General features: G+C 42.0%; 1 protein-coding gene across 1 annotated transcript in view; it reads right to left on the bottom strand.

The window, feature by feature from the left end:
* NFASC (neurofascin) overlaps window positions 1-25,504 on the bottom strand; it is a 154,843-nt gene that overhangs the window by 25,045 nt on the left and 104,294 nt on the right. The window contains 7 exon segments of the mRNA XM_044288412.1: window positions 3,990-4,097; window positions 13,400-13,414; window positions 14,406-14,579; window positions 16,841-16,963; window positions 17,245-17,449; window positions 17,750-17,865; window positions 23,743-23,965. Coding sequence (XP_044144347.1) covers window positions 3,990-4,097; window positions 13,400-13,414; window positions 14,406-14,579; window positions 16,841-16,963; window positions 17,245-17,449; window positions 17,750-17,865; window positions 23,743-23,965 — 964 coding nt within the window.

The following is a 25,504-nucleotide window of genomic DNA, read 5'->3' as shown; positions in this document are numbered from 1 at the left end:
AGGACATATTCTATACAGAACTAGGTGGATTATCTTTCCAAGCGATAGCAGAGGAGCAGGAGGACTAGGAGGAGCTAGAGGGCGACAACAAAGACGACGCAGATGACCCCGACACACCGTAGCAGTATGCAGTAGAGAAGGAGGCAGGGAGTCTTTCCGAGTCCCTTTCACAAATGGCCAGATGCATGCTGAGTAGTGATAGCCGCATCATCACCATTCGGCTGAGGGATGATTACTGGCTTTCCACAATGTTAGACCCTCACTACCAGTCCAAAATGGGGTCCTTTTTACACCTGAGAGGGATGAACTCAACACTCAACTACTATTGAGGCATCCTTTGTAGTTGGTTGGTCGCTGCCTACATGCGCCATCGCCTATCCTCACGAAGGTCCAACTGGGGGGACCCTCTGAGTGCACGGTCCACTGCCATGACTGCTGGGGGGGGGGGGGGGGGCAGGAGCTCCATCAGCAGCAACTTAAGTCTTGAGTCTCTGATGAGAAGTTTTGTTCAGCCGCTTACTGAAGAAACCACCCAGCAGCAGGATATGGAGCAGAACCTAAACCAGCAGGTGGTGACATATATTGACTACACCCTGTCACCCCAGATCCGAGATCCCCTGGACTACTGGCCAGTCAAACTTGAATTGTGGCTGCAACTGTCCAAGTTTTCCCTAGGCAAGCTTTGCTGCCCGACCTGTAGTGTGACATCAGAGTGGATGTTTAGTGTGGCAGGTGGCATAGTTACCCCAAACAGAACTCTCCTTTCAACACAAAATGTTGAGAGACTAACCCTTATAAAGATGAATCAGGCGTGAATCAAACAGGATTTCCAGACACCGGCACCTGATGCAAGAAACTAGATCATTCTGGTATGATATGACTGTAGTGTGCTGCTACACCAGAACATTGAGACAATTGGCCCGTTACTTGTGCCCACGTGCTGCTGCCACTATTCTGATACTGCTACCCACCTGATGCCTGCTGCCTTTACTGCCATTTGCTCCTACTATGACCTGCCTCCATCTTGTGCTGTTACTGCCACTGCTCTTGCCCCCCTTCCCCCCGATTCTGTTCTGGGGCCAGTTTTGTGACTCTTCATGCTGTTGCCACCCTCCTCACTCTGTTACTGGGCCACTATTGTGACTCTTCATGCTGTTTCCACCCTCACCACTCTGTTCCGCTGCAACTATTGTGACTGTTCATGCTGTTGCCACCCTTACCACTCTATTACAGGACCACTATTGTGTCTCTACATTTTGTTGCCACCCTCACTAGTCTTTTACATGGCCATGTTGACATTTATTTTTCCGTTCTACTGATCTTTTAAAAAAAATGGGTCCTGTCGTTTGAGCGTCCATAAGGCCTATATCACACAGTATTTTTGCATCAGGATTTGATAATGATTTGGAAGCCAAAAGCAGAAGTGGGTCCAAAACACAGAAGACATGCAAACATTTCCATCATATGTTATCTCTGTTTAGACCCACTCCTGTTTTTGCCTTACCAATACTATTCAAATACTGAAGCAAAAAAACAAATACTGACCGTGTGATAGAAGCCATTAAAGTCCTGCATGCAGGACTTATTTCCATCTGAATACAACTGATTTCAGATGCAAATGACCAAAACTCATGCAAATTGAGCATGAGGCGTCTATCACACACATCTATTTTACATCCGGATTTGATCATGATTTGGAAGCCAAAAGCAGGAGTGGGTCCAAAACACAGAACAGATGCAAATACTTCCATTACATTTTATCTCTGTTTTGGACCCACTCCTGTTTTTGCCTTACAAATACTGATCAAATGCTGACCAAATACTGACGGTGTGAAGGTGGATGCTCAAAATACAGGATCCGCAGTTTTGAGCTGTTCTTCTGACTAATAAGAAGAACAGAAAAATAAACAGTGATGTGAATCCAGCCTTACAGCTGACATCCTCCCCATTGTCATGGGGCCACTACTTGAATCTTGGGCCACTGCACGGTAAGTCAACGCTGATAAATTAGACCTGATGCTAATATTGACCTGTAAGGCTGAGTTCACACTTAAGTTATTTGGTCAGTCATTTCCAACTCTCATTGTAAGCCAAATTCAGGAGCTAAGCCTACTCTCAGATTAGGTATATAGATCTGCACCTGTTCTGTGGCTTTGACCCGCACCTGTTTTGGGCTGGCAATAACTGATGAGAATAACTAACCAAATAATTGAAGTGTGAACTAAGCCTAATAGATACACACAGTCATTCTACAGCTAAGAGAAGGGATTCTAAAGTATCTGTTTGCACTGCCATAACATGGATTAAAATAACTTTTTTTTTCTTCACTACTTTATTGGCGCTGCCTCCATGTCCTTATTTTGTTCCACTAAAGAGTAATTGGGACACTGCTCCTGCAGGGGCGCACATTTTTTTTTTCTTTACTGAAGGCTACTGTATTCTTTTCCTTTGGTTTAGCTAAGGGTTAGCTAGGACTGTTAGTGGCCTGCACAATGATGCGCACGTCCATATATGTGACCTGACGGTCATTCTGACGCACAGTAACTGTGAATGGAGCTGAGCGCGATACCAAGCACAGCTGCCATACAATGTACTGCACTGTGCTTGGTAAGCTTCATGAAGGCTGTGGCGCTCGCATGAGCCCCGCTGCCTTCTCAAACAGCTGATCGGCAGAGGTCCCGGGTGTCGGACCCCAATCAATCAGATACTATGACCTATTTAGAGGATACATCATCAGTATGAAAATCTTGGAAAACTACTTTAATTCCTATTCACTGAGCTCCCTCTAGTGGTGGCTGCAGGCAGCCTGCTAGCTTTGTAATAGAAGAGAAGCAGGCGATTTATCAATATATTTTTGCCATACATTCGAAGCACCTCTTCTACTTTTTCTGACATAAAAGTTGGATAAACTGGTTAAGGCCAAAGGCAACCTTTTTAATTATAATTTTGTATGCAATAAAAAATTATGTAAATCTGTCAAAAATCTGGAGAGTTGTGCATGTCCTGCAATGCCTGGGAGTGATTGACACACATACACTGGAAAATTAGGTCCAGGGGGGCCATACTAAGTTTTGCTATGGGGTCCTATTAAATCTGTGTACGCACCTGATATAATCCAGTAACAATCCACATTTTATTAAATCTATGACCCAAGCGTACAACATATAGTACTTTCTATCACAACATAATACAAAGTGCAGCTTGTAGAGGATACATTGTCCACTAATTCTACTCATAGGTCTAAAACACAAATCCAGTCGTATTCTCAAACACTTAATTTGTACTTTTTGAAACATGCCTCCTGTTCTTATACACATTCCAACAGCAGTCAGTCAGGATGGCAGGTAGCACACAACGTGATAAGCTGACCCAGTCAAATGACTATAGAACAAGCAGACAAAGCATGTGTAATGCACGGCATGCCAATCATATGTGTAATATGAGGTGACAAGATCTTCCATTCAAAAAAGAAACAATAGAAATGCAGTGCTTCTGAGCATGGGCAATTTCTGTCCGCACCTAGCCACATGCTCATGTAATGTCTGTATACATAGTCATATATGGGACTTTCAGAATGTAGATATTATCTGTATACCATATTTCTACTACGCCTGTATAAACAGAGGAAAGCCATTTTGGAAGTCATGTTAAAGTTTTGTTGGGGATTACCACAAATTTTTCAAAAAGTTCCCAGAAATGTCTATGTAAAATACATGACTGCGCGGTTCTTGATCTTTTTACTTTACAAGCTGAATAAATGCAATGCTGACACTCCAGGAGTGGTGGTATATCACTGTAAAATGGGCCAATTGTCAGTCTATATTCGTAACTATACCAACAGAAAAGTATGTAAGTTCTGCTTATGTGCTCATTGACAACCACCTCCTGAAGTGCCATCCTATGCACACACTGCAGCCGAGGTCTGTCGTGGGTGGTGGCTAGTCGCTCCATTCCAGCTACACACACTCCACATGCAAAATGATGCTTACTGTCAATATACTCAACCATAACCTCAGTGCCCATCTGTACATTATATACCCAGGTGATGTTTGCCCAGTGGCTGTTGGGGGAAATTTTGATGTCCCAGTGTTCAGGCGCTGTTGGAGAGGCGATTTACAAAAAGTTAGATAAAACAGCATTCTATACAAAAAAACATCCTCTTATTTGTGTGCTTATTTCCATCACATATACATATATCACATGAAATCAATAACCTGAAACCAACTGTTCTTTCTAATAATATCCATTTATGTATATTTATGTATTCCTTTTTATTGCACATTGTTCCTCCCTGTACATTGTGAGAGTTCTAGTGACAGACTCCTACCAATGTGCAATATAGTAATATGCAAATGATTCAATGCACAATAGAAAAGTGTACAACTCTCAGATATACTTTGTTTTAGGTCTACCCTGTCAGGATCTCTGCGTACTGTCAGTAAATACACTTCACATTTAAAGGCTGATACGTATTTTTCTCTTGTCCTGGCCTCCAACCTAATGGTACTTTTACACGGACCGATGCTACAGTTAATTATTGGGAGCAAATAATTTGTTCAAGATAATTGCCTGATCATCAAAGGAGGTAAGAGCTACATTTACATGCAGCAATCATCTCGTCAGTATGGGGACTACTGATCGCTACTGTGAATGTTCATCTCCATACCGAATCATTGTTTCCTTGAGGCATATCCCTGTTTACACAGAGAAATGTGTTGCACAGAAACAACGTTTTTTCGTGCCGTCTGAAAGACGCGATCACCTGATGAACAAACGTTTGCTCATTCATCTGAAGATTGCTGGCGTCTTTACATGGGCCAATTATTGTGGACAAGAATTTGTACAAAGACTCATCCCATATAATTGGCCAGATTACTGGTCCATGTAAAAAGACCTTGAAGGCTATGTACACCTTTGGGGGCAATTTTTTATTATTATTGCATTGTAATTATCTTGAGCTAAAAATAATTTTTTCAATTGTCTTTATTAAAAATATGGAGTCCTTTTTTGTGTATAGATCTGAGATGCTGTGGTAGCAGCCTGTGGATTTTCTATCTTTTCCATCATCTAGGGAACAGACAGACTTCTTATCTTTGCTCATAAACATTATAGCTCAGTTCTTATATTACTGATAAGAATGTGGCTTAAATAAGTGTTTATGACCTCTCAGTAGAGAGAGGGTTTATTAGATGACACAAAGTGAAAGTACCAGTCACACAGTTAGAAAAACAGATAACCCTTGGTGACAGAATGGGTCAATATTTTTAATAGGCCAATTGAAAATAAGATTTTTTGCCAGAAATGAGTAAAATGCAATAATAAACAAAAATTGCCTCCAAAGGTGTACATAGCATTAAAATACATTTTACCTAGCTGTGGACTAGCATGGGTTTTCAGGCAATACATATGAACAAGGAATGTTTCCAGCCACTGACTATAAGCAAAGATTTTATAAACAGTTAAAGGGGTTGTCTCATCATAGACAATGGGGGCATATCGCTAGGATAATATGCCCCCATTGTCTTATAGATGCGGGTCCCACCACTGGGACCCATACCTATATAGGGAACGGAGCCCCGAACGTGAAGGAGGGCACACTGTGCATGTGCAGCCACCCTCCATTCATTTTCTATGGGGCCGGTGAAAATAGTCGAGCGATGGGTCTGATATTTCCGTTGTGCCCATAGAAGTGAATAGGAGCGGTGGCCGGTCATGCGCGGTGCGCTCCCATTCACATGTATGGGGAGCTGGCTTGGTGGTGGTCGGATCGGAGTCCTCCAGCCACCACCTTGCAGGGCTCTGTTCCAGATATAGGTGCGGGTCCCAGCAGTGGGACCCACACCTATAAGACAATGGGGGCATATCCTACCAATATGCCCTCATTGTCTATGATGAGACAACCCCTTAATGGAAACATAAAGTGGAAATTTTACTAGCATATTTTGACGTTTCCTCTAATAGACTCTAAGGCTACTTTCACACTAGCGTTAATATTTTCCGGTATTGAGATCCATCATAGGATCTAAATACCCGAAAAAAAAAAAACTGCTTCCATTTTGTCCCCATTCATTGTCAATAGGGACAAAACCTAACTAAACAGAACATAATGCTCCAAAATGCATTCAGTTCTCATACCGGAGAGCAAACCGCAGCATGCTGCGTTTTGCTTTCCGTCCTGGGATGCGGAGCAAGACAGATCCGTCATGATCCACAATGCAAATCAGTGGGGACGAATCAGTTTTCTCTGATACAATAGAAAACGGATCCGTCCCTCATTGACTTTCAATGGAGTTCATGACGGATCCGTCTTGGCTATGTTAAAGATAATACAACTGGATCCGTTCATAACGGACTCAGATGGTTGTATTATCAGTAACGGAGGCGTTTTTGCTGAGCCCTCCTGGATCCAGCAAAAAACGCTAGTGTGAAAGTAGCCTAAGTCATCACTATTTAATAAATGAGAGCAACTATCATCTCTTTTTTTGATGTGTGGAAAAGTCATAGAAGAGGTTATAGCCATAAAGCTGATCTATCCTTTAATAAAACCTCAATATCAAGTACGGGGCACACTTAGTATGCTGGTTTCAGCTTATATCCCTTGAATGCGCTGCATAGAAGGCAATACAACATTTTTCTACTGTTCCTTAAAGGAACACTTCCATCAGAAAGAGGAATCTTTTTAAACTCAATATCCACGGGAAACATTTTTTTTTTAGAATGTCTGATGTTTTTTATTTACTGTGACATAAAAAATGAGATACAAAATACTGTCTTTCAGTAGTAGTCGGCACCGAGAGATAAACATTCTAAACGTAATCTTAGTTTACAACACTGCTGCACAAAAAAGGATTTATCTGCAAAGTAATCCTAATTAGAATTGTAGTTGGAGGACCAGAACGACAGCTCTGTTGTTCAATGGAAAGGCCTAGTAAACATACAAACAGGGGAGCAGAGCATTGATAGGTATAATGTGAGAAGCACTGACCAGCCACACTACTGGGATAACATATGGGAGGTGTGGTGGTCTAATTGAGTCCCTCACTCCATTCTGTCCGCTTGATTGTCTGACAAAGCGTGTGAAGTGAGCCTGTCTGCTGCGATAAAAGTCCAGACAGAGAGGGAGTTACAGACTCCGGAGAGGAATTAGCGTAGGTTAGTATGTGATATTTCCGATGGAAGTGTCTCTTTAACATTGATATGGGTAACACATATACAGCTTAAAGCCCTATTACACAGGCAGGTTATTGTTAAGATGATCGCTAACGAGCGTTCGTATGAATGCTTGTTAGCAATCATCTGGCAGCGTAATAATGCCGCTGATTACCCGATTAACGAGCAAACGCTTGTTCATCAGGTAATCGAGATCTTTAGCATGTTAAACAATCCTGATTTGCCGGTGGCAGATTGTGCCATGTAAAAGGCGCTCTGCTGCTGGCAAACAATAAGACAGTATAGGGAAGACCGATTAGCATTAGCGATCGCTCGTCCATATACTGAGGAGAAGATCGTTGCATGTAATAGCAGCAGTCTTCTCCTCTAGCGAGCAGGCGATTGGTGGGAGGGAACGCTTCCCTCCCGACAATCGCCTGCTTTATCTGCCCCTGTAATAGGGCCCTAAAAATCACTAAAAATAAACAGTAATAAGGTACTTTTCATTTTCAATGCTTTACACCAAATATTTTATCCGGTTTCTTCTGAAGTGCAGTACCTATTCCATGGACGCTAGCCACAGTTGTTGGAGGGCCCTCAGTAGCAGTGGTGATAAGGACAGTTGTAGTAGTAGGTCTAGCAGTAGTAATAGTTGTGGTGAGGACAGGAGTGGTAGCACTGGGAGTGGTGGGGGAAACAGTTGGGATTTCTGTGGGAGCATCTGTAACAGGTGCTGGAGACGTGGGAGGAACTGAGAACAGGGTGAAAAACAGACTGAAAAAAGAGCAGAGAAATGCATGTCTTCCAGAATTTAATGGAATGGCACATGAGAAAGCACCCTTATGCTGGAATTAAACTTCAAGATTTTTGAGCCAAAGTTAGAAGTGGATTCGGCACGAAGGAGAAGTATAATTATTTCCTTTACATTTCCTTCTTTTTGAATCCACTCCTGGCATCCACAACTGCATGTGTGATTCCTGCCTAATAGAAACCAATCAGATAACATATTTAGTTTTTTAACCTGTTTTACACAAATTGATCTTGCTGTGAACTGTTTGGCTGCATAGGTAAATGCCCTACTTTTTCTTTGAAACAGTCTTATGTGTGTGCACCTAGACCCTGTTGTAAATGGCGGTGGAAAGTGAGTGTGGGCCAAGACATGATGTTTAAAATTGTGTCACAAGGTAAAGCAACCAGTAGTTGGTATATTAGTAATCAAAAGTGTCTACCCATGCACCAGCCTGAGCCACTGCGATAAACCTGGTGCATATTTGTGGTCTACACTGTCTATTGTATTAGTAAATTTGCCCCGATGTCTTCCATTTATCTAAATGTTTCTATCCATCCAAACAATTGTAAGTTTCATTGGATACTGTTTCTAATTCCATCAGGACAATTAATATATAAGGACTCTGCTGAAAAAATGTAACATCCTGTATGTTAATATATAAAACTGTAATGAAAGCTGAAAAACAGAAAATGTCATACTCCGGTCATTTCGAAATACAATACAACAAAGTTGACACATGACATCAAGATGCACTGTAAATGCAGCGCTGAAAACATGGCTGACAATACTCCACTGGTAAGCAAGCTGAATGAATAGCAAGTATTTACAAGTATAATACTTTATCACAGCCAAGCCGCCTGATCATGGGAGAGATGCTGTCCTACTGCTCTATGTACAACAGACAAGATGGAAGATGATGTAACGCATGGAGCCGGCATGCATAAATGCAATTAGCTGACAAAGCACTCATAATGCATTGGTTTCTATATTAACCCATATCCATTTGTATTATATCAAATGTACTCTTATCCAGGGTAAACATATTATAGTTTAAAGGGTTTTGTTGGGATAAAAAAATAAATTAAAAGAAAATAACACTCATTCCATCCTTTTTAAATTCAACCTCAGTGCTGCCGATCTAGTGGTCCTCCGCCAGTGTGTGTTTACTATGTTGAAGAGACGAAGCTCCACACTGAAATGGGGTGACTAGCTGGGACAATCACATATCGGTACAGTACATCATCGCCTTACCATGACTGGAGGGGGACCACTGGATTAGCGCCACTGGAGCAGCAAGGAATATAAAAGCTGAATATGTGCTTTTTTACTTATATTAAAGTCCAGAAAACCACCATCAAGGGGTTTTCTGGGATTTTAATGTTGAGAAGATAGGTCATCAATATGTCATCAATATCAGATCAGAGGGGTCCGACATCTTGCACCCCTGCCAATCAGGTGGTTGAAGAGAAGGCTGCGCTCCCCTGCGATCGCTGCCTTCTCGTCATTGTTTACCTGATTACTGTCGACATCGCTTCTATAGGACAGCTTCTTCCTATCGGCTTGTAAATACACCTGCTCACCGTCAACATCACAGCCGTGAGCAGGTGTAATTACAAGCCATCCCATTAAACAACAAAGAGAAGGCTGCGCTTGCACGGAGCACGGACTACACGTCAACCAGCTGGGCCTCGGACCCCCGTCGATCTGAAATTGATGACCTATCCTGAGGATAGGTCATCAATATTAAAATCCTGGAAACCCTGTTTAATGCAAAGCAACAAACATTCTCTCTTATTCATATACGGACATGCACTATGCATTTTAACCGGATTGCAAGCAGCTCTTATACAGCCATTCACACAATCCGCAGTATACATTGCATCTGCCACTGATAACTGGCATTACCAATGTTGGCAGCCACACATGCATGCAGTAGAGGTCTATTTCTGCAGATGTGTACAGTATATATGTGAAAGAGTAACTAGATATCACCTGATCTTTAAAGCAGGGGCGTAACTACCATAGCAGCAGACCATGCGACTGCTATGGGGCCCCGAGCAAGAGGGCCACAGTCTTAGTTGGGATTATCTCCTCTTCTACTGAAGGTGAAAACTTGGTCAGGACTCTCTAAAGGAACAACTTTTAGGAAGTGAGGCAGTGGAAAAATGGCCCACGGGTCATTGAAAAGGGTTTAGGCAGAAACCCTTCTGTCCTGTGTGGGGGGCTTAGTTTGATCCTTGCTATGGGGCCCTTATTTCTCTATGTACGCCACTGTTTTAAAGCATACCTAAACGGTCAACAAACATTACATTAATCAATAGTACAGCGTGTGTATATGAGGAATAACACCATCTCTGGCCACTATCACTTGTATCTGCAAATTTTAGCAGTTTTACCCTATGCAGAATGTCTAATTTGCTGTTCTCCGAGTTATGGTGGATACAGACTAGCTGTCATTCACTGCACACTGAAGGTAGAGGAGAATCTGTTTCCTAAACTTCTCTTACTCACTCCAAGGTAGGCCCAGGGTAATGGAGGAAATTACAGATAAGTACTGCCCTGCATCGTTGTGAATAAAGCACTTTTGCTGAGAGAAAACTTCCTGTTAGCAGCGCAGTCCCTTTAGCTGTACGTGTCTCACTAAAATCATTATCATTTCTCTTCTACCCCTCTCCATAGACTTGTATTGACATGTGTAATATGATACTTCAGCAGATCTGATTCAGCAGATCTGGTTTAAGACATTTCAGGGTGAAAAGCAATAAATGGGGGAAGGGGTAAAGAGCTGATAACATGAGAGACTTTTCTCTCTAATAAGGTATATTACAAAGTTTCTTATTGTAGTTTGTACTATTGATATATGCATAGTTATGTGAAAGTTTAATGATCATTTAAGTTTTAACTTCTATTTTCCATGTTTATTAAGTACATAAATCAGTGGACTCCATTACAGAGAAAGGCCCAGGACTCCTGTAGGAAAGTTTTACATTTCCTTCCTGCAGAGATCTGTTTTACTTTATTTTTAAGGAGAGGCAAACAAAACAGGAAAATGCCATACAAATGATGCCTAAGGGTACTTTCACACTTGCGTTAAACTTTTCCGCTATTGAGTTCCGTCCTAAGATTCAATACCGGAAAAAAATGAACAGGTTTATCCTAATGCATTCTGAATGGAGAGCATTCCGTTCAGTATGCATCAGGATGTCTTCAGTTTAGTCATTATTCGGTTTTTGGACGAAGAGAATACTGCAGCATGCTGCGGTATTTTCTCCGGCCAAAATTCCAGAACACTTGCCTGAATGCTGGATCTGGCATTAATTTCCATTGAAATGTATTAATGCCGGACCCGGTATCGAGTGTTCCGGTAAAACGGATCTGGTTTCCAGGTCAGACCTTTAAAAATGTGAAAAATAATAAATACTGGATCCGTTTTTCTGGATGACACCAGAAAAACGGATCCGGTATTGCAATGCATTTGTCTGACATGCGTTTGCATACAGTTTTCCTGATCAGGCAGGCAGTTCAGGCAACTGAACTGCCTGCCGGAATCAAACAACGCAAGTGTTAAGTACCCTAATATACGGTTAGGCATATTTTATCCATTCAATCTAATTAGGAACCATGTGACGTCTCATGTACTTATAACTTCAACAACAACTTTGGTAACTTATGAGGGATTTATTAATGCAGGTTACAAGCAGTGTTAACTGCCCAGACCAGGTTAAAGGGCAAACACACATTCAAGATGAAGAAAATGTGCCCTAAGGTACTATCAAGTTATCTAGTATATGAACTTGATATTAAATAAATAATAATACTACATTTGGGAATCAAAAAATATTGGGGGATGCCAGTATAAGACTGGTTTTACACACAGCCCTTTTTTGCTGTTTTTTTAAGGCCAGATATAACTTTAAAGTCTACAGTTAAATACAAAATATTCCACGTAAGGCCTCATGCACATGATCGTTCCATTTTTTTAGGTCCGCAAAAAACAGAACCCGCCTGTGTGCCTTCCGCAATTTGTGGAACGGAACAGGCAGCCCATTCCGCAAAACGGACAAGAATAGGACACGTTATATATTTTTTTTGCGGGGCTACGGAACGGAAGTGAATGGGTCCGCATCCAAGCCGCAAGACCAAAGCAACGGTCGTGTGCATGAAGCCCAAGAAACACTGTGTACATGCCTTTTAACCCACAAGTTTCTCTATTCGACCAGAAAAACATGTTTAAAATGTTACTATACAAAAAAAAGTTATGATTTCACTGTTGATCTCTTGAAGTGTATTCTGAATCCAGCAAGTAAAGCTCATTCATTGCGTCATGAAAAGTTTTGCAATTCTCTAACTGTGTAATGATTTGTGATCACACAGCGAACTAAGTTACGTTTAGCGTGTAGGTCTGAAATGCTCTGAAGGAACCAGTTAAGCATGTACTGTACATAGGATGGGAATCTGCAACCTCCAGCTCTACAACTCCTAGTAATTCTTTGGAATTTCTAAGAACAGCCCAAGCACGTGCGTATGCTGGGTTTTGCTCATCCTGCCATAGGGTTATATTAGGCCTTTTGGCATCCTTCTGGCTGGTATATGTCAGTATACCCTAAAAAATGATGCAAAAGCAGTAGATTACTCTACTCCATTCAGCAGTAATTAGTTTTAAAAAAATGTATACGTTAAATGTACACTTTTTTTTTTTTTTAAATGGGACACTATGGGTGATGGACACGACTGTACGTCATCCCTTTATCCTATACGTTCAAACATATAAGTTAAATGGAGGAAATACATGTGATGTGAACAGAGCCTAACCCTGCACCTGTGTGATCAGAACAGATGTTCATCCTCTGGAATTAAACAGTTTTGGTTTCTATTCAAGGACTACAAGCAGAGATTTCGAAAACCACAAATAATTGATATAGACACTACGTAGTGTATAAAATATCCAATGAAAGAGCTTTCATTGCTTAAACCGGAAAACCATTGAGAGAGAGAGGCCTAGAAATTGCTGTAAGGTGATACTTTATATGAGGGATCTTTGCTTTCTAGCTTTATGCACATACAGCGCGAATACCAATCTACACTATGTCTGGTAATGAGCATACAATGAATGGTCCTTTGTGGAAGGATATGCTAACTAATATGCAATAACCTTGTATCTTTTCTGCATTTTTAAACACAGAATTTCCCTGTCTCTCCCTAGCTTGGGAAGCATGGATCCCTCTGCTCATCAGCAAAAGGCACAGAAAAATAGCTGATGGTCATCAATTTATCAATGACGATCATCCCAGTCGAGAATAAATGCTTTTAGCGTAATACAGCTGAGGAAGAAGGCCATTACCACAAGCAATCTACTGTATTTTGCAGGCACGTTGGGTGCTTTGAAAGACAGAATACCATGCCACAAGCTTAGCATGCTTGAAGCCCCATGCATGTTACCTTGATATCTTATTACTTTACCTGAAGTAGGGGGAACTGCAGACCTCACAGAAGGCCAAGAGTAAGGAAAGGCAAAGGGAAAAGAAAGAGAAAAAAAGAGTGGAACACATAAACACAAAGAAAACACAATGAGACTGGTCCCTGCAGAGTCACTTGAGATAGCTTTACTGTGTCAGTTATAGAATAATGTCACTCAGACGGATGCCACCATAGCAGAGCCAAATAAATTGAGGATAAGTGGAAAATCTTGCTTTAGTAGAAAATACTTCATTATTTTTTAATTTGCTGATCTCCATTTGCCGATAAATGATTTATATAAAAATGTAGACCTTTAAAGGGTTTTTCCCACTAAAATAAGTGATGTTATATCACTAGGATATGTTATCAATTGATCATCGGTGGGGGAAGACAACCAGAAGCTCACGATTGGAAAAAATCTGATAAACAGTGATGTTCATGGCCACCCACAGTGCAGACAACCAAACACAATACACTTCACTTGAATGGAACTATGTTGAAGTTCCTTGTACAGCGGATGTCCAGGAGCGCCGTTGTGAAAGAGAACCGCCACAATAAGCCTAAAGATGGATTTAGACTTCCTGATTTTTGGGCAGATTATCGGGAAGAACCGTTCATGCCCATCTTAATGTGTCTCTGACCACCTGTGTCACTCGTTGATTGGGTGATCCTGTCGTTCGGGCACTTCAATCATTGTTTCTGGACAGGAGATCGTGCGGTTTAACAGAGATCTGCTGCCCAGAAACAACGATTCTGTATGGGAACAAACAATCGCTGTATTTAAATGCAGCAGTGTCCTTCACTGAACGAGCAGCCAAATGTCGGGAAGAAATGCTTCCTTCCCAAGAATCAGCTGTAACGTTGTGCGGTGTAAACCCGCCTTAAGATTCTTAGTCAGACTCTCACTGAGCAGAATGCTATGACATTCTAAAACCATAAATACCCCTTTAAAACTGTTATTTCAATGTATGTAAGTTTGGAAGAATCGTATCAGATTGCGTTTTTTTACCTTCATCCTGCCTGAGAGGCGTATCAACCGTGACTGCTTCCCCAGCTCCAACCTGGGTCCTTGCACTTAAGGTGAGGCGATAACGAGATATCGGATCCGTCCTTGTTATAGTGTATTTTGTTTGGTTTGGTGACAATACATCAACCATGGGTCTTGCAAATCTGGAACCATTGACTGTTTGGAGAATGTGAAGATTGTTATTAAGATGTTTGAGTATTAAAAGTGTAAAAACTGCAACAAAGTTCACAATTGACAATTCAAAATTTTATTGTTTTACTTCATTCAAGAAAGTAGTACATTTGCTGGTATCCATCTCCTTGTGAGGCGGTGATGCATTGGAAAGTAAAGCAGATCTATGTAGTGAGGGCTGTTTTGCTTCTATGGTGCAGAGGTAGAAGCTGGTGTTCCAGGGCCCTCTGACATATACCGTTAGGTCCATATATATTTGGACTGAAACATTTTTCTCATTTTTGTTCTGTACATAACCTGTCACCACCAGATCTTTGAGAAGTTCTGATAGACTTTCTTCAGTACTTCCTGCAGGATCTTCTTTTGCTTTGCTTTCGTTTTGACATCTCTCCTTCCTCTCCCAGCTGTCATCTATTAGCAGTGATTGCCTCCCTATATATCTCCTCCCCATACTGCCTCACCTTGTGGTTTATACAACTTCCTGGACTGTGCTGATGCTAGAAGCTGCTACTGCTGCATCCACAAGATAAGTCTGTTCCTTTATTTCTGTTTTCCTGTGGTCTTGATCCTAGGTGACCCTGACTCCCTCCGTATTTAGTGTAGGGAGCCGGTGGTCGTGTCCCCTCACTATTATAGGGTGTTCAGGTGTCATACAGTTGAGGAACGAGGGTATGCAATTATCTACCATAGAGATTTTTGCATAGGCTGGGCATTAAGGGAGAGTGCTAGGGCTGTTACAGGGCCTACCCTCGAGGCAGGTCAGTGATGAAATCCATGGACAGATGTGTCCAAGGACGTGAAGGAATGGGTAACGGAAGGAGAGGACCCGATGGCCGTGAATGAGGGACTTTGGCACGAGCGCAGATCTCGCAGGCTGCCACAAAACCCTCAACCGACTTACGAAGAGCCGGCCACCAGAATCTCCGAGCGATGAGATCCACTGTGGCTCTACCCCCCGGGTGCCCAGCAAGGACAGTATCGTGGTGCTCCTTAAAAACCTTGTGTCGCAAAGCGAGAGGCACAAACAACCTCCCAGGAGGACAAAGATCAGAAGCCTCTGCCTGGGCAGCCAGAACCTCTGCCTCCAATTCAGGATAAAGAGCAGACACAACCACCCCTTCAGCCAAAATGGGACCCGGGTCGTCAAAGTTCCCCCCTCCCAGAAAACAACGTGACAAGGCATCCGCCTTCACATTCTTAACCCCAGGGTGGAACGTGACAACAAAATTAAACCTTGAAAAGAACAAAGACCATCTGGCCTGTCTGGGGTTCAGACGCTTGGCTGACTCCAAGTAGGCCAGATTCTTATGGTCGGTAAACACGGTAATAGGGTGTCTGGCTCCCTCTAGCCAATGGCGCCATTCCTCAAAAGCTAACTTGATGGCCAACAACTCCCTATCTCCCACATCGTAATTTCTCTCTGCGGAGGAGAGTTTCTTCGAGAAAAAGGCACACGGTCGCCATTTGGCAGGAGAGGGACCCTGAGACAAGACCACACCCACACCCACCTCAGAAGCGTCAACCTCAACTATGAAGGGTAGAGAGGCATCAAGTTGTACCAAGATGGGAGCGGAAGCAAAACTCTCCTTGATCCCAGAGGATAGGTCATCAGTATTAAAATCTCAGAAAACAGTTCTAAGGTGGCCATACACCATAGACAGCTGTTGGCAGAACAGCAATCTATCTCAACTCCTCCTCCTGTACACATGACTGCTCAATGGAAAGAGAGGAACAAGCTACTGCCACACACCTCTAGCAGTGGTTTGTCTCTGGTGAGAAGACGATCGGGCATATTGAAACCTAATATGCCTGATCCCCCCTCCCCAACAACTGTTGAGGGAATCAGGACACCACCATATATATTACATGTGGATATTCATGTAAGACTGGGTTCACATCACGTTTTCCCCATCTGTTTAACGTATATCAAAAATGTAAACGTTAAACAGATGGCTCAGACTGATGCCATATATTGACATCCGTTCACCATAGAGTTCCACAAAAAAAATAGACTGTAAAAAAAGTATATGTTTTTTTTTTACAGGACTGTGCAGGATACAAGAATGTGGTCTGTGGTGTTTTTGTATCCTTCATTTTTTCCTAACGTATACGTCAAACGGAGGCATAAAACGTGATGTGAACCCACCCTCATGTGTATCGCCACCTTTCCAGTTAAGAGTTGATATACCGGTCACATAAAAACTGCAAATAATATGGGAAAATTATTTTGAATGGTGATCACTCACATGCTTGGTAGCGAATGCTGTATCCTGTCAAATTTCCATTGGGGTGTTCTGGAGGATTCCATTCTAAGATAATCAATTCATTGTTCGGTTCATGGAATCTAAAATTTTTGGGCTGACTGGGCACTGGAATAATAAGAAGGAAATATATGAAAATCAAACAAAAGCAACACACGCCGGCAAGTAAAAGCTGAATGTGTGCACGTGTAAGGCTAAATGGTACTGTGATGCCAGAGTTTACAGTATATATATAGTTATAATGTATATATATATATATATATGCAGTACACCAGGTTAGACATTCCCACTGCAGTTAGCTACTGACTAGCATAGAGGCTTGTCACATATGCTGTTGTCTTCAACGATATATTAGAGTCCTGTTATTTGCTCTGCTCCTGAGCACCTACCTCCTTCTGGTGTAGTGAAATCTTTAATGTCACTCTTCGGGCCATCCCCTCTGCCGTTCACTGCTACCATGTATAATTTGTAGTTGCTGTAAGGTATCAGGAAGGACACGATCCCGCGTACACGGTCCCCAATAAAACTCTGCTGCAGCTTCTTTCGGGAGACCCAAAGTCCCTTGAGCAAACTACTTTCCCTCCAGTAATATGCCTTTTGAAATACACAGCCCAATCATTTATCAGAGCGCCTTGATATATTAGTGGTGGGGGGGGGGGGGGGGGTGAATTTTGGCAGCCTGTCAGTCTGTGTTATTATTTATTTTAACAACTTAACCAGCAGTTCAATAATTAGTTTCCCTGGGTTGTAAGTATTCACATGCTTGGGGGTTCACACTGGTTAATAGATCCACAGAGATAAGTCAAAGGAAAGTTACATTATTCCTCCTCCCCAGTTTAAATATTATTGAATTAGACATAAGTGGGCCGTTAACCAGGAGCTGGATTTGCTCACTCTGTATTCCACGAGACTTCCTTGGACAGAAGCAGGGGCCACACGTGTCCACTGGAGGGCGATAGCAGTGCTGTTCATGACCCTCAGTTTAATGTCAGTTGGTGCTGCTTTAGGATCTGAGGGTAAAGACAGCTTTAAGCAGACCAACACAATAGATTTCTATGCAGCACGATTTAATAGAATCATACGGTAATGTAGTCCTGCTCAGATCCTGCAGGATTTTCCTGTGGTTTCTTCCTAAACTATTCCAAATGCTAAAAATGGAAAATTGAGTAACTTTTTTTAAAATACAGGGCTCCAAATAACTTAAACTTGTATGGACTATGGGATACTGGGGTGCACTTCCAGATAAGGGGGTTATCCAAGATCTATAATGCCATCCCCCCCATTACCCCAGCCCCTCACAGAGGTTGTACTTACCTTGCTCCCCGACATCCGCGTCAATTCTTATACCGGCACAACCACCGCTGCATCTACCCGTTGTGCGGATGAAAACATCCGGTATCAAGGATGGCGGTAGGGGCAGCCAAAAGCAGGCCAGGACAGGGACGAGCCACGCTAGTGAGGCTCGTCCCCATCACGGCTTGCTATTGGCTCCCCTCCTTCACACCACATGTTTTCATCTACACAATGGGGAGAAGCAGTGGCGGCTGTACCGATATGAGAAGCGACACGGGTGTCGGGGAGCGAGGTAAGTGTGAGGGGAGGGGCTGGGAGCATAATAAATCTTGCATAACCCCTTTAAGTAAAGAGACAAATAAAAATTGCCTTCTTTTATGCAAAAGTAAGAATGTTTCATTTTTAAAGTGCAATTACCGATCATGAGTCAATGATGGGTTATAACATACTAGAACTGCGCCATCTTGTGGTCATCAAAAGGTTGGCATAGCACCACAAGAGCAGTTCTAAAATCTTATAAAAATAGGCAGTCTGAAATGCGCAAAATGTATAGTAAACATGACAGTCAACAGTATTTGAAGAGAACATGCACGTTTAACATGGTGTTTGAGCTGCAGGCAGCCTGTTATAGAGCAGGAGGAGCTGAGCAGACTGATATGTAGGTCTAGGGGACAAGATTCAGTAAAACTTGTAATGTATTCATTTAAAGTCCTGCTCCTTCTGGGCTTTGAAGTCAGGGAGCCGGTCCTATCAGTGTCTGACAGCCTTATCTCTGACTGTGTATACAGAGATAGATGTATAGGCCCGTTCTCCGAATGCTTGAATGAATAATTCTTATTACTTGTGGTTGTGCACTGCCATTATATTGATGGCCTATCCTCAGGACACCAAAATTGCTAAATTACATTTCATTTTTACACAATGATATCTTTTGAAGTATGAAGTATGATAGCCTTCCATTCTAAAGGCATTTTAAGAGATCTTTGTAATGATGACCTATCCTCTGGATATGTCAGCAGTATCTGATCGTTGTGAGTCCAACACCCGGGACCCCTGCCAATCAGCTGTTTGAGAAGGCACCGATGCTCCTGTTAGCGCAGCAGCCTTCTCCCGCTTTTCCTATCAACGACATGTTCATCGGTCATGTGGCCTAGGAGCCACTTAGCGCGATAACAAGCACAGCCGCTATACAATGTACGGCGCTGGGCTTGGTAAGCACATATAGGGCAGCAGTGCTCACAGATGTGCCGATTCCTTCTCAAACAGCTGATCGGCGGGGGTCCCGGGGTCAGACCTCCACTGATCAGATGCTGATGACCTATCCAGAGAATAGATCATCAGTTATAAAATCTCAGAACACCCTTTTAAAGCTGAATAAACCCATCTACTTCTATCAGAATACCCCATTATGTGGCTCTGACTATCCACGGTGCACAGCAGCACAGGAAATTGTGCACGATCATCTTTAACCCTTAAAATAACACAATGTTCTCCAATACTGAAAAATGCCACTACTAAACTTTTAGGCTTCTCTAACATATGTAACTCAACCAGCATTGATTATTTAACTGCTGTAACCCTGCACCCGTACCCAAAAACAGCTAAAGGGGGGCATAGTAGTGAAGAAGAGCAGCACAATCCCCTTAATTAGCAAAAAATTCACACAGTGCAGTTTTAATGTATTTTGTGCAATCCAATTATGCAACTGATATGCGGCTCTGAGCAAGGACGGCCCAGTGCCAGAGCAAATCTCCAGGCAGCTAGCACTAGGGAGTAGTGATGGCCTTGCGGTTCGCCCGGTGGTCGGTTCGCTGCGAACTTTGCTCGTTCGCTATTCGCCGAACATGCAAACATATGGGGATATATTCGCGCCCGCAATATTCTTTCACATTGTGAAGAATTTTGACCCATGAAACATCCATCAGGTGGGACAGGACAGCCAATTGAGACATTTCAGCACATGGACATACCCCAACCTTATAAATAGACCCGATCTGGCCGCCATTTTACATTCAGTCTTTTGCCAGCGTAGGGAGAGGTTGCTGTGTGGAGCAGGGACAGGTTGTTAGGGACACCAATCGCTAGCTAATAGGTCCACAAAAGTCCGTTTAAGGACTGGTATAGGTGTACTATCGATAGGTGTGACTTACTGAGGGGTGTGATATACTTATAATATACTTTCTAACATAGAAAGCATATTATAGTGGATTTGTATTGTGCAGCAGTGGTGAGCGCTTCTGCAACTATACAGAGGGACAAACGCAATTAGAAAAAATAATTATAACTGGTGTGATATACTAGTCTCCCCCCCAAAAAACTGATAGAAGCGGGGTGTTATATACCAATAATATACATTTGGGTACTGCAGCATTTGTTTGCGGTTTTGCTGCGTTCCCTTTGCTACACACAGTGACAAATGGTATTGGAAAAAGTAAGGAAAAAGTAATTATAACTGGTGTGCGCATGCGCGTACGTGAAAATGATATTATAAATGATAAAATTATGAATGGAGATCGCAAATTCGAATAATATATCTGGTATGTCACTGTCCATGTTGTGGGACTATTTGTGCACGTCTAGTAATTATTTATTGGCTGCAAATATGAGCTGAAGGTTTTTCAGGTTCACCTGCCATTAAAATAAATGGGACCCGCCACGAACTTACTGTTCGTGAACATTTGATCGCGTTCGCGAACCGTCCCGGCAGATGTTCGTCCATCACTACTAGAGAGTGCTCAGTGCAAACAGATTTGATGACTTCCATTAAGTTGAATTCCTATACACTGAGCTCACCCTAAAGGTCAGCCAGCTTTATCATGTACAGGAAGAAGGAGATTTAATGAGTGACATATACTGTATCAATGCATTTATGTCAGCAGCCTGGTGTAAATACATTGGAAAATATGAATGAGCTCTATATTTAACAAGTACCTGTTAATTTTTTTCAGACATAAAAGTTGGAGAAACTAGGTGAAAGGGTGACATTTTTATTAAAAGATTCTTACACTTAAAAAAAAAAATACTCAATTTGTTCAAAATCACAGTGGGAGGCCAGTACTACATTTTTCTGTGGGTCTCTATAATATCACCCCAACAAGGTTCCTTTTGGCAGCAGCCTAATTTTGCAAATCTGACATGTGTCACTTTATGTGGTAATAACTTTAAAACGCTTTTACTTATCCAGGCCATTCTGATATTGTTTTCTCGTCACATATTGTACTGAATGACAGTGGCAAAATATTTCATTTTTATGTATAAAAAATGCCAAATTAGCAAATTTCAATTTCTAAATTTCAAAATAGTTATTACTTTATATTGCCCATAAATCAGCTTCATGTTTGGTTCATTTTGAAAATGACATTTAATTTTTTGGGGACGTTAGAAGGCTTAGAAGTTTAAGTTCATATGTAAAAATTTTAAGAACATTTCCAAAACCCAATTTTTTCAGGACCAGTTTAGTTATGAAGTCACTTTCTGGGGCTTACATATTAGAAACCACCCATAAATCACCCCATTTTAGAAACTACACCCCCTCAAGGTATTCAAAACTGATTTTACAAACTTTGTTAACCCTTTAGGTGTTCCGCAAGAATTAAAGGAAAATGTAGATGAAATTTCACTTTTTGGGCAGATTTTCCATTTTAATAAAATATTTCCAGTAGCAAAGCAAGGGTTAACAGCCAAACAAAACTCAATATTTACGGACGGGCTAATTTTTTTCAGTATGAGATGGTGGTTTGATTGGTACTATTTTAGGGTGCATATGACTTTTTGATTGCTTGGTATTACACTTTTTGTGATGTGATATTTTTATAGAGCTGGTCGATACAGACATGGCGATACCTAATATGTCTACTTTTCTTATTTTCCCTATTTTTTTTAACTTTATTTTGGGAAAAGGAGGCTTTTTTTTTTGGTCGAAACTTAATTTTTTTTATTATAAAAAAACACTTTTTTTTTTACTTTTTATATTTGTTCCACTGTGGGACTTCACGTATTCAGGGTTTGATCCCTGTTTTAATTCAGTACAATACACTCTGTATTGAATTGAATTGTCAGCATCTTACTGTCGGCTAGATCTCCTGGGCTTCTGTAGCTGGCAGGCTCTGATGCCTGTGTAAGGCATCGGGGCTGCCATGGCAACCATCGGCCCCCTGCCCAGCGCAGGGGGGGCAATCGAATCAGAGGGAGACCCCTCCTTCTGTAAACCCCACAAACGCAGTGGTCAGTGCTGAACGCGGCATGTGAAAGGGTTAATCTGCCAGCATCACTGCATACAGCGATGCCGGCAGGATGCAGCGGGGGCCCGGCTATCAGTAACAGCCGGGTCTGTGCTGCGGATCGGGCGGGTGCAGCTACTCATCGGGTATTTGGAGGCATCTTTAGACTGGCAGATTATCGCTAACGAGCGGGGGTACGGATAGATCATCAGCATCTGATCGGCGGGGACAGACACCCGGGACCCCGCCTATCAGCTGTTTGAGAAAGCAGCAGCGCCGCGGCCTTGTCACTGTTTACCGCAGGCCCAGTGACGTCACGACTAGTATCACTAGCCTGGGCGCGGCTAAGCTTCGTTCTCTTGAATGGAGCTTAGCCCAGGCCAGTTGATACAAGTCGTGACGTCACTTGGCCAGCGGTAAACAGTGAGAAGGAGCACCGCTGCCTTCTCAAACAGCTGATCGGCAGGGGTCCCGTGTGTCCAGAGGATAGATCATCAGTTTAAACAAACTGCAGAACCCCTTTAAGTCAGTATCTAAAGTGGATGCTCACCTGCTATTTACTTATTTACTTTTTCACAGATCTTGCCGTTTGGACACTTTTTTAGTTCAGTTTTATTAGAACACAGCTGTGATCTGTGACTACTACAGTGCCTACAGCGAATCTGAAAAGTGTCTAATAAACGCAGGCCTTATGTCTAGGACCAGTCACACTTGCTCAGCAGTTTCCATAATTTTGCACATCGTTGTAGCAACCTCTCCAATCCTTCTCCACCTGGATGTGGCAGCCAATGGTCGCCTGACCAGGTTTGTTGAAAGTCAGGAGGTTAAGGTTCTTATCATGGATGTGTCCAGGAGAATTTTACATTCCTGTGAATATGCCTTAAATGTTGGACATCGAAAAATACACCATCTGTGGCAGAAATCCGTCCTGTCAACTCATACTAATGCCGCAGAATTAATGACCCAATCTCACAGTGTCATTGGGATCTATGATGCTGTGAGTTTTGATCATTAAACTTATGGTCGGGCCATGACGCACCTCTAGAATTTGGAGCCTGGAATCCATATGTAAGAGTCCAGCGTAAAGCACATAATTGCTGAATTTATTATAGAAAATTGGTTGAATTCACATGTAGATAAGCACTTTACATATACAACATTAATTTAGTGTTACTATGAGTTTTCTGTCCACATTTTCTGGCATTTGATGGACATTTTAATGTATTTTTGTGGTTACTGTGGCCATTAATTCTTTGTGTATGTCAATAAGATTGAAGTACAGCACATAAAATACACAAAACTATAAAAACTGTCATGAAAAAATTGTATCATTAAAGGAAGAAAAATGAATAAGATGCTGTTTCTACTACTCACAATCTTCTCCTGAGTATCCAATCACAGTGCTTGGTTCTGGTGACCTGCCAAACTCGTTTTCTGCCTGCACCCTTATTTCATAAGGGGTGTATACAGGAGTGTTCCACACTACGTGCTTATTTGTCCAGACTGTGATATTGCTCCATGGCTCTCCTGTGTGACGCTGCCGCCACTTTACAATGTAGCGTAGATTGGGACCATATGCCTGTGTGGAGTTCAGTGGCTGTGGGTAGTAAAGACAAAGAGTATAAAATGGCATGCCAATGTATACATACTTACAATGTAATGTACATATAATGCTTTGAATAATTTAAAGGATAACTGTCCTATTTTCATGAAAAAATTCATTTTAGCATACAATAATTAATTAATAGTCACAAAGAAGCGCAAGGCAGCTCTCACCTTCCCCTCCACTAGCTGAGCTCGAATGAAGCACCTGGATGCGGTAATTTGTATAGTAGGAAAAGTGGAAATATCCAGCTCCAGAATAGTGGAAAATCGTAGCTTTATTTGCGGTATTAAAATCTTCAACATACAGGACAAGTTCAGTTACGTGTTTCAGACCATGAACAATGTGCGGTCCTTCCTCATGACACACTGAACTTCTAAAAGAATGCACCATATATGCCATTCACACACCTGGCCATGCAATCAAGCGATCACATGGTCAAAAAACAGCACACATGGTGCAATCAATACATTTAACCATCTTTGAACCAAAAATCATTTAACTATAACAAAAATTTAATAAATACCATACACAAATGTGCAACACATACAAATGCGCTAAAAACAATAGCAAAAAATATGCACACTTTCAAAAAAGTCTATACATACACATACAATAACTCTCCCAATAATGTAAGGTCATGTCTTAAGACCTGTTGGCTGTCTCAAATTGAGCTGAAAAATCCAATAAGCTTCCCTGTTTAAAAGTTTTCTTCTGTGATCACCCCCTCTGACCGGAAAACTCACTCTTTCAATTCCTTGTGCAATCAGTCCAGCGGTGTCGCCCCCATGCATGACCGCAAAATGTGCAGACACATTGCGGTTTTTAAAGTGTGGAACATCAGAAAAATGTTTCCGTATTCTTGTTTTTATTTCATTAATAGTACAGCCCATTGTAATCTACTGTACACAGTTCAAATGTTATCAGGTATACTGCAAACTTGGTATTGCAATTCATATATGATTGTATAACATACTCTTTATTATTTGCAGTAGACCTGAAGTGTCTGTCTATTCTTGTATGGTCACAACAAATGCACTTCCCATGGCCACATTTATAGCTTTCTTTGTTTACAAGCCAGGGCGGATTCCTTTCTATATGTGGTGGTAGTCCCCTGAGAAGTGGTGGGGTCCCCCTCCAAACACAAATCCACAAAACAAATCTGTGAACTGTGATGTTGGAGACTAAGGGTACTTTCACACTAGCGGCAGGACGGATCCGATCCGTCCTGCCGCTAGTGTGAAAGTACCCTTAAAGAAATAGACTCCACACAAGAATTTAAGTAGTCAGAGAACAGTGATATGGCCGCCACATCACCAGACCATCCTAACAGCAGGTCATCGATGTAGTGACCATACCACTGCACCAGACCACCAAAAGGATGGGTGTCGATGAGGAGAAAACAACCTTCCTACCATGCCATAAAAATATTGGCTATGGAGGGAGAGAATTTGGACCCCATCGACACCCCTGCAACCTGCAAATAAAAAGTTGACTCAAACATAAAAAAATTGTGTTGGAGAAGGAACTCCA

Source organism: Bufo gargarizans, chromosome 3, assembly GCF_014858855.1.
Source record: "Bufo gargarizans isolate SCDJY-AF-19 chromosome 3, ASM1485885v1, whole genome shotgun sequence".
NCBI lineage: Eukaryota > Metazoa > Chordata > Amphibia > Anura > Bufonidae > Bufo > Bufo gargarizans.
This window is presented reverse-complemented; position numbering and strand designations above follow the sequence as displayed.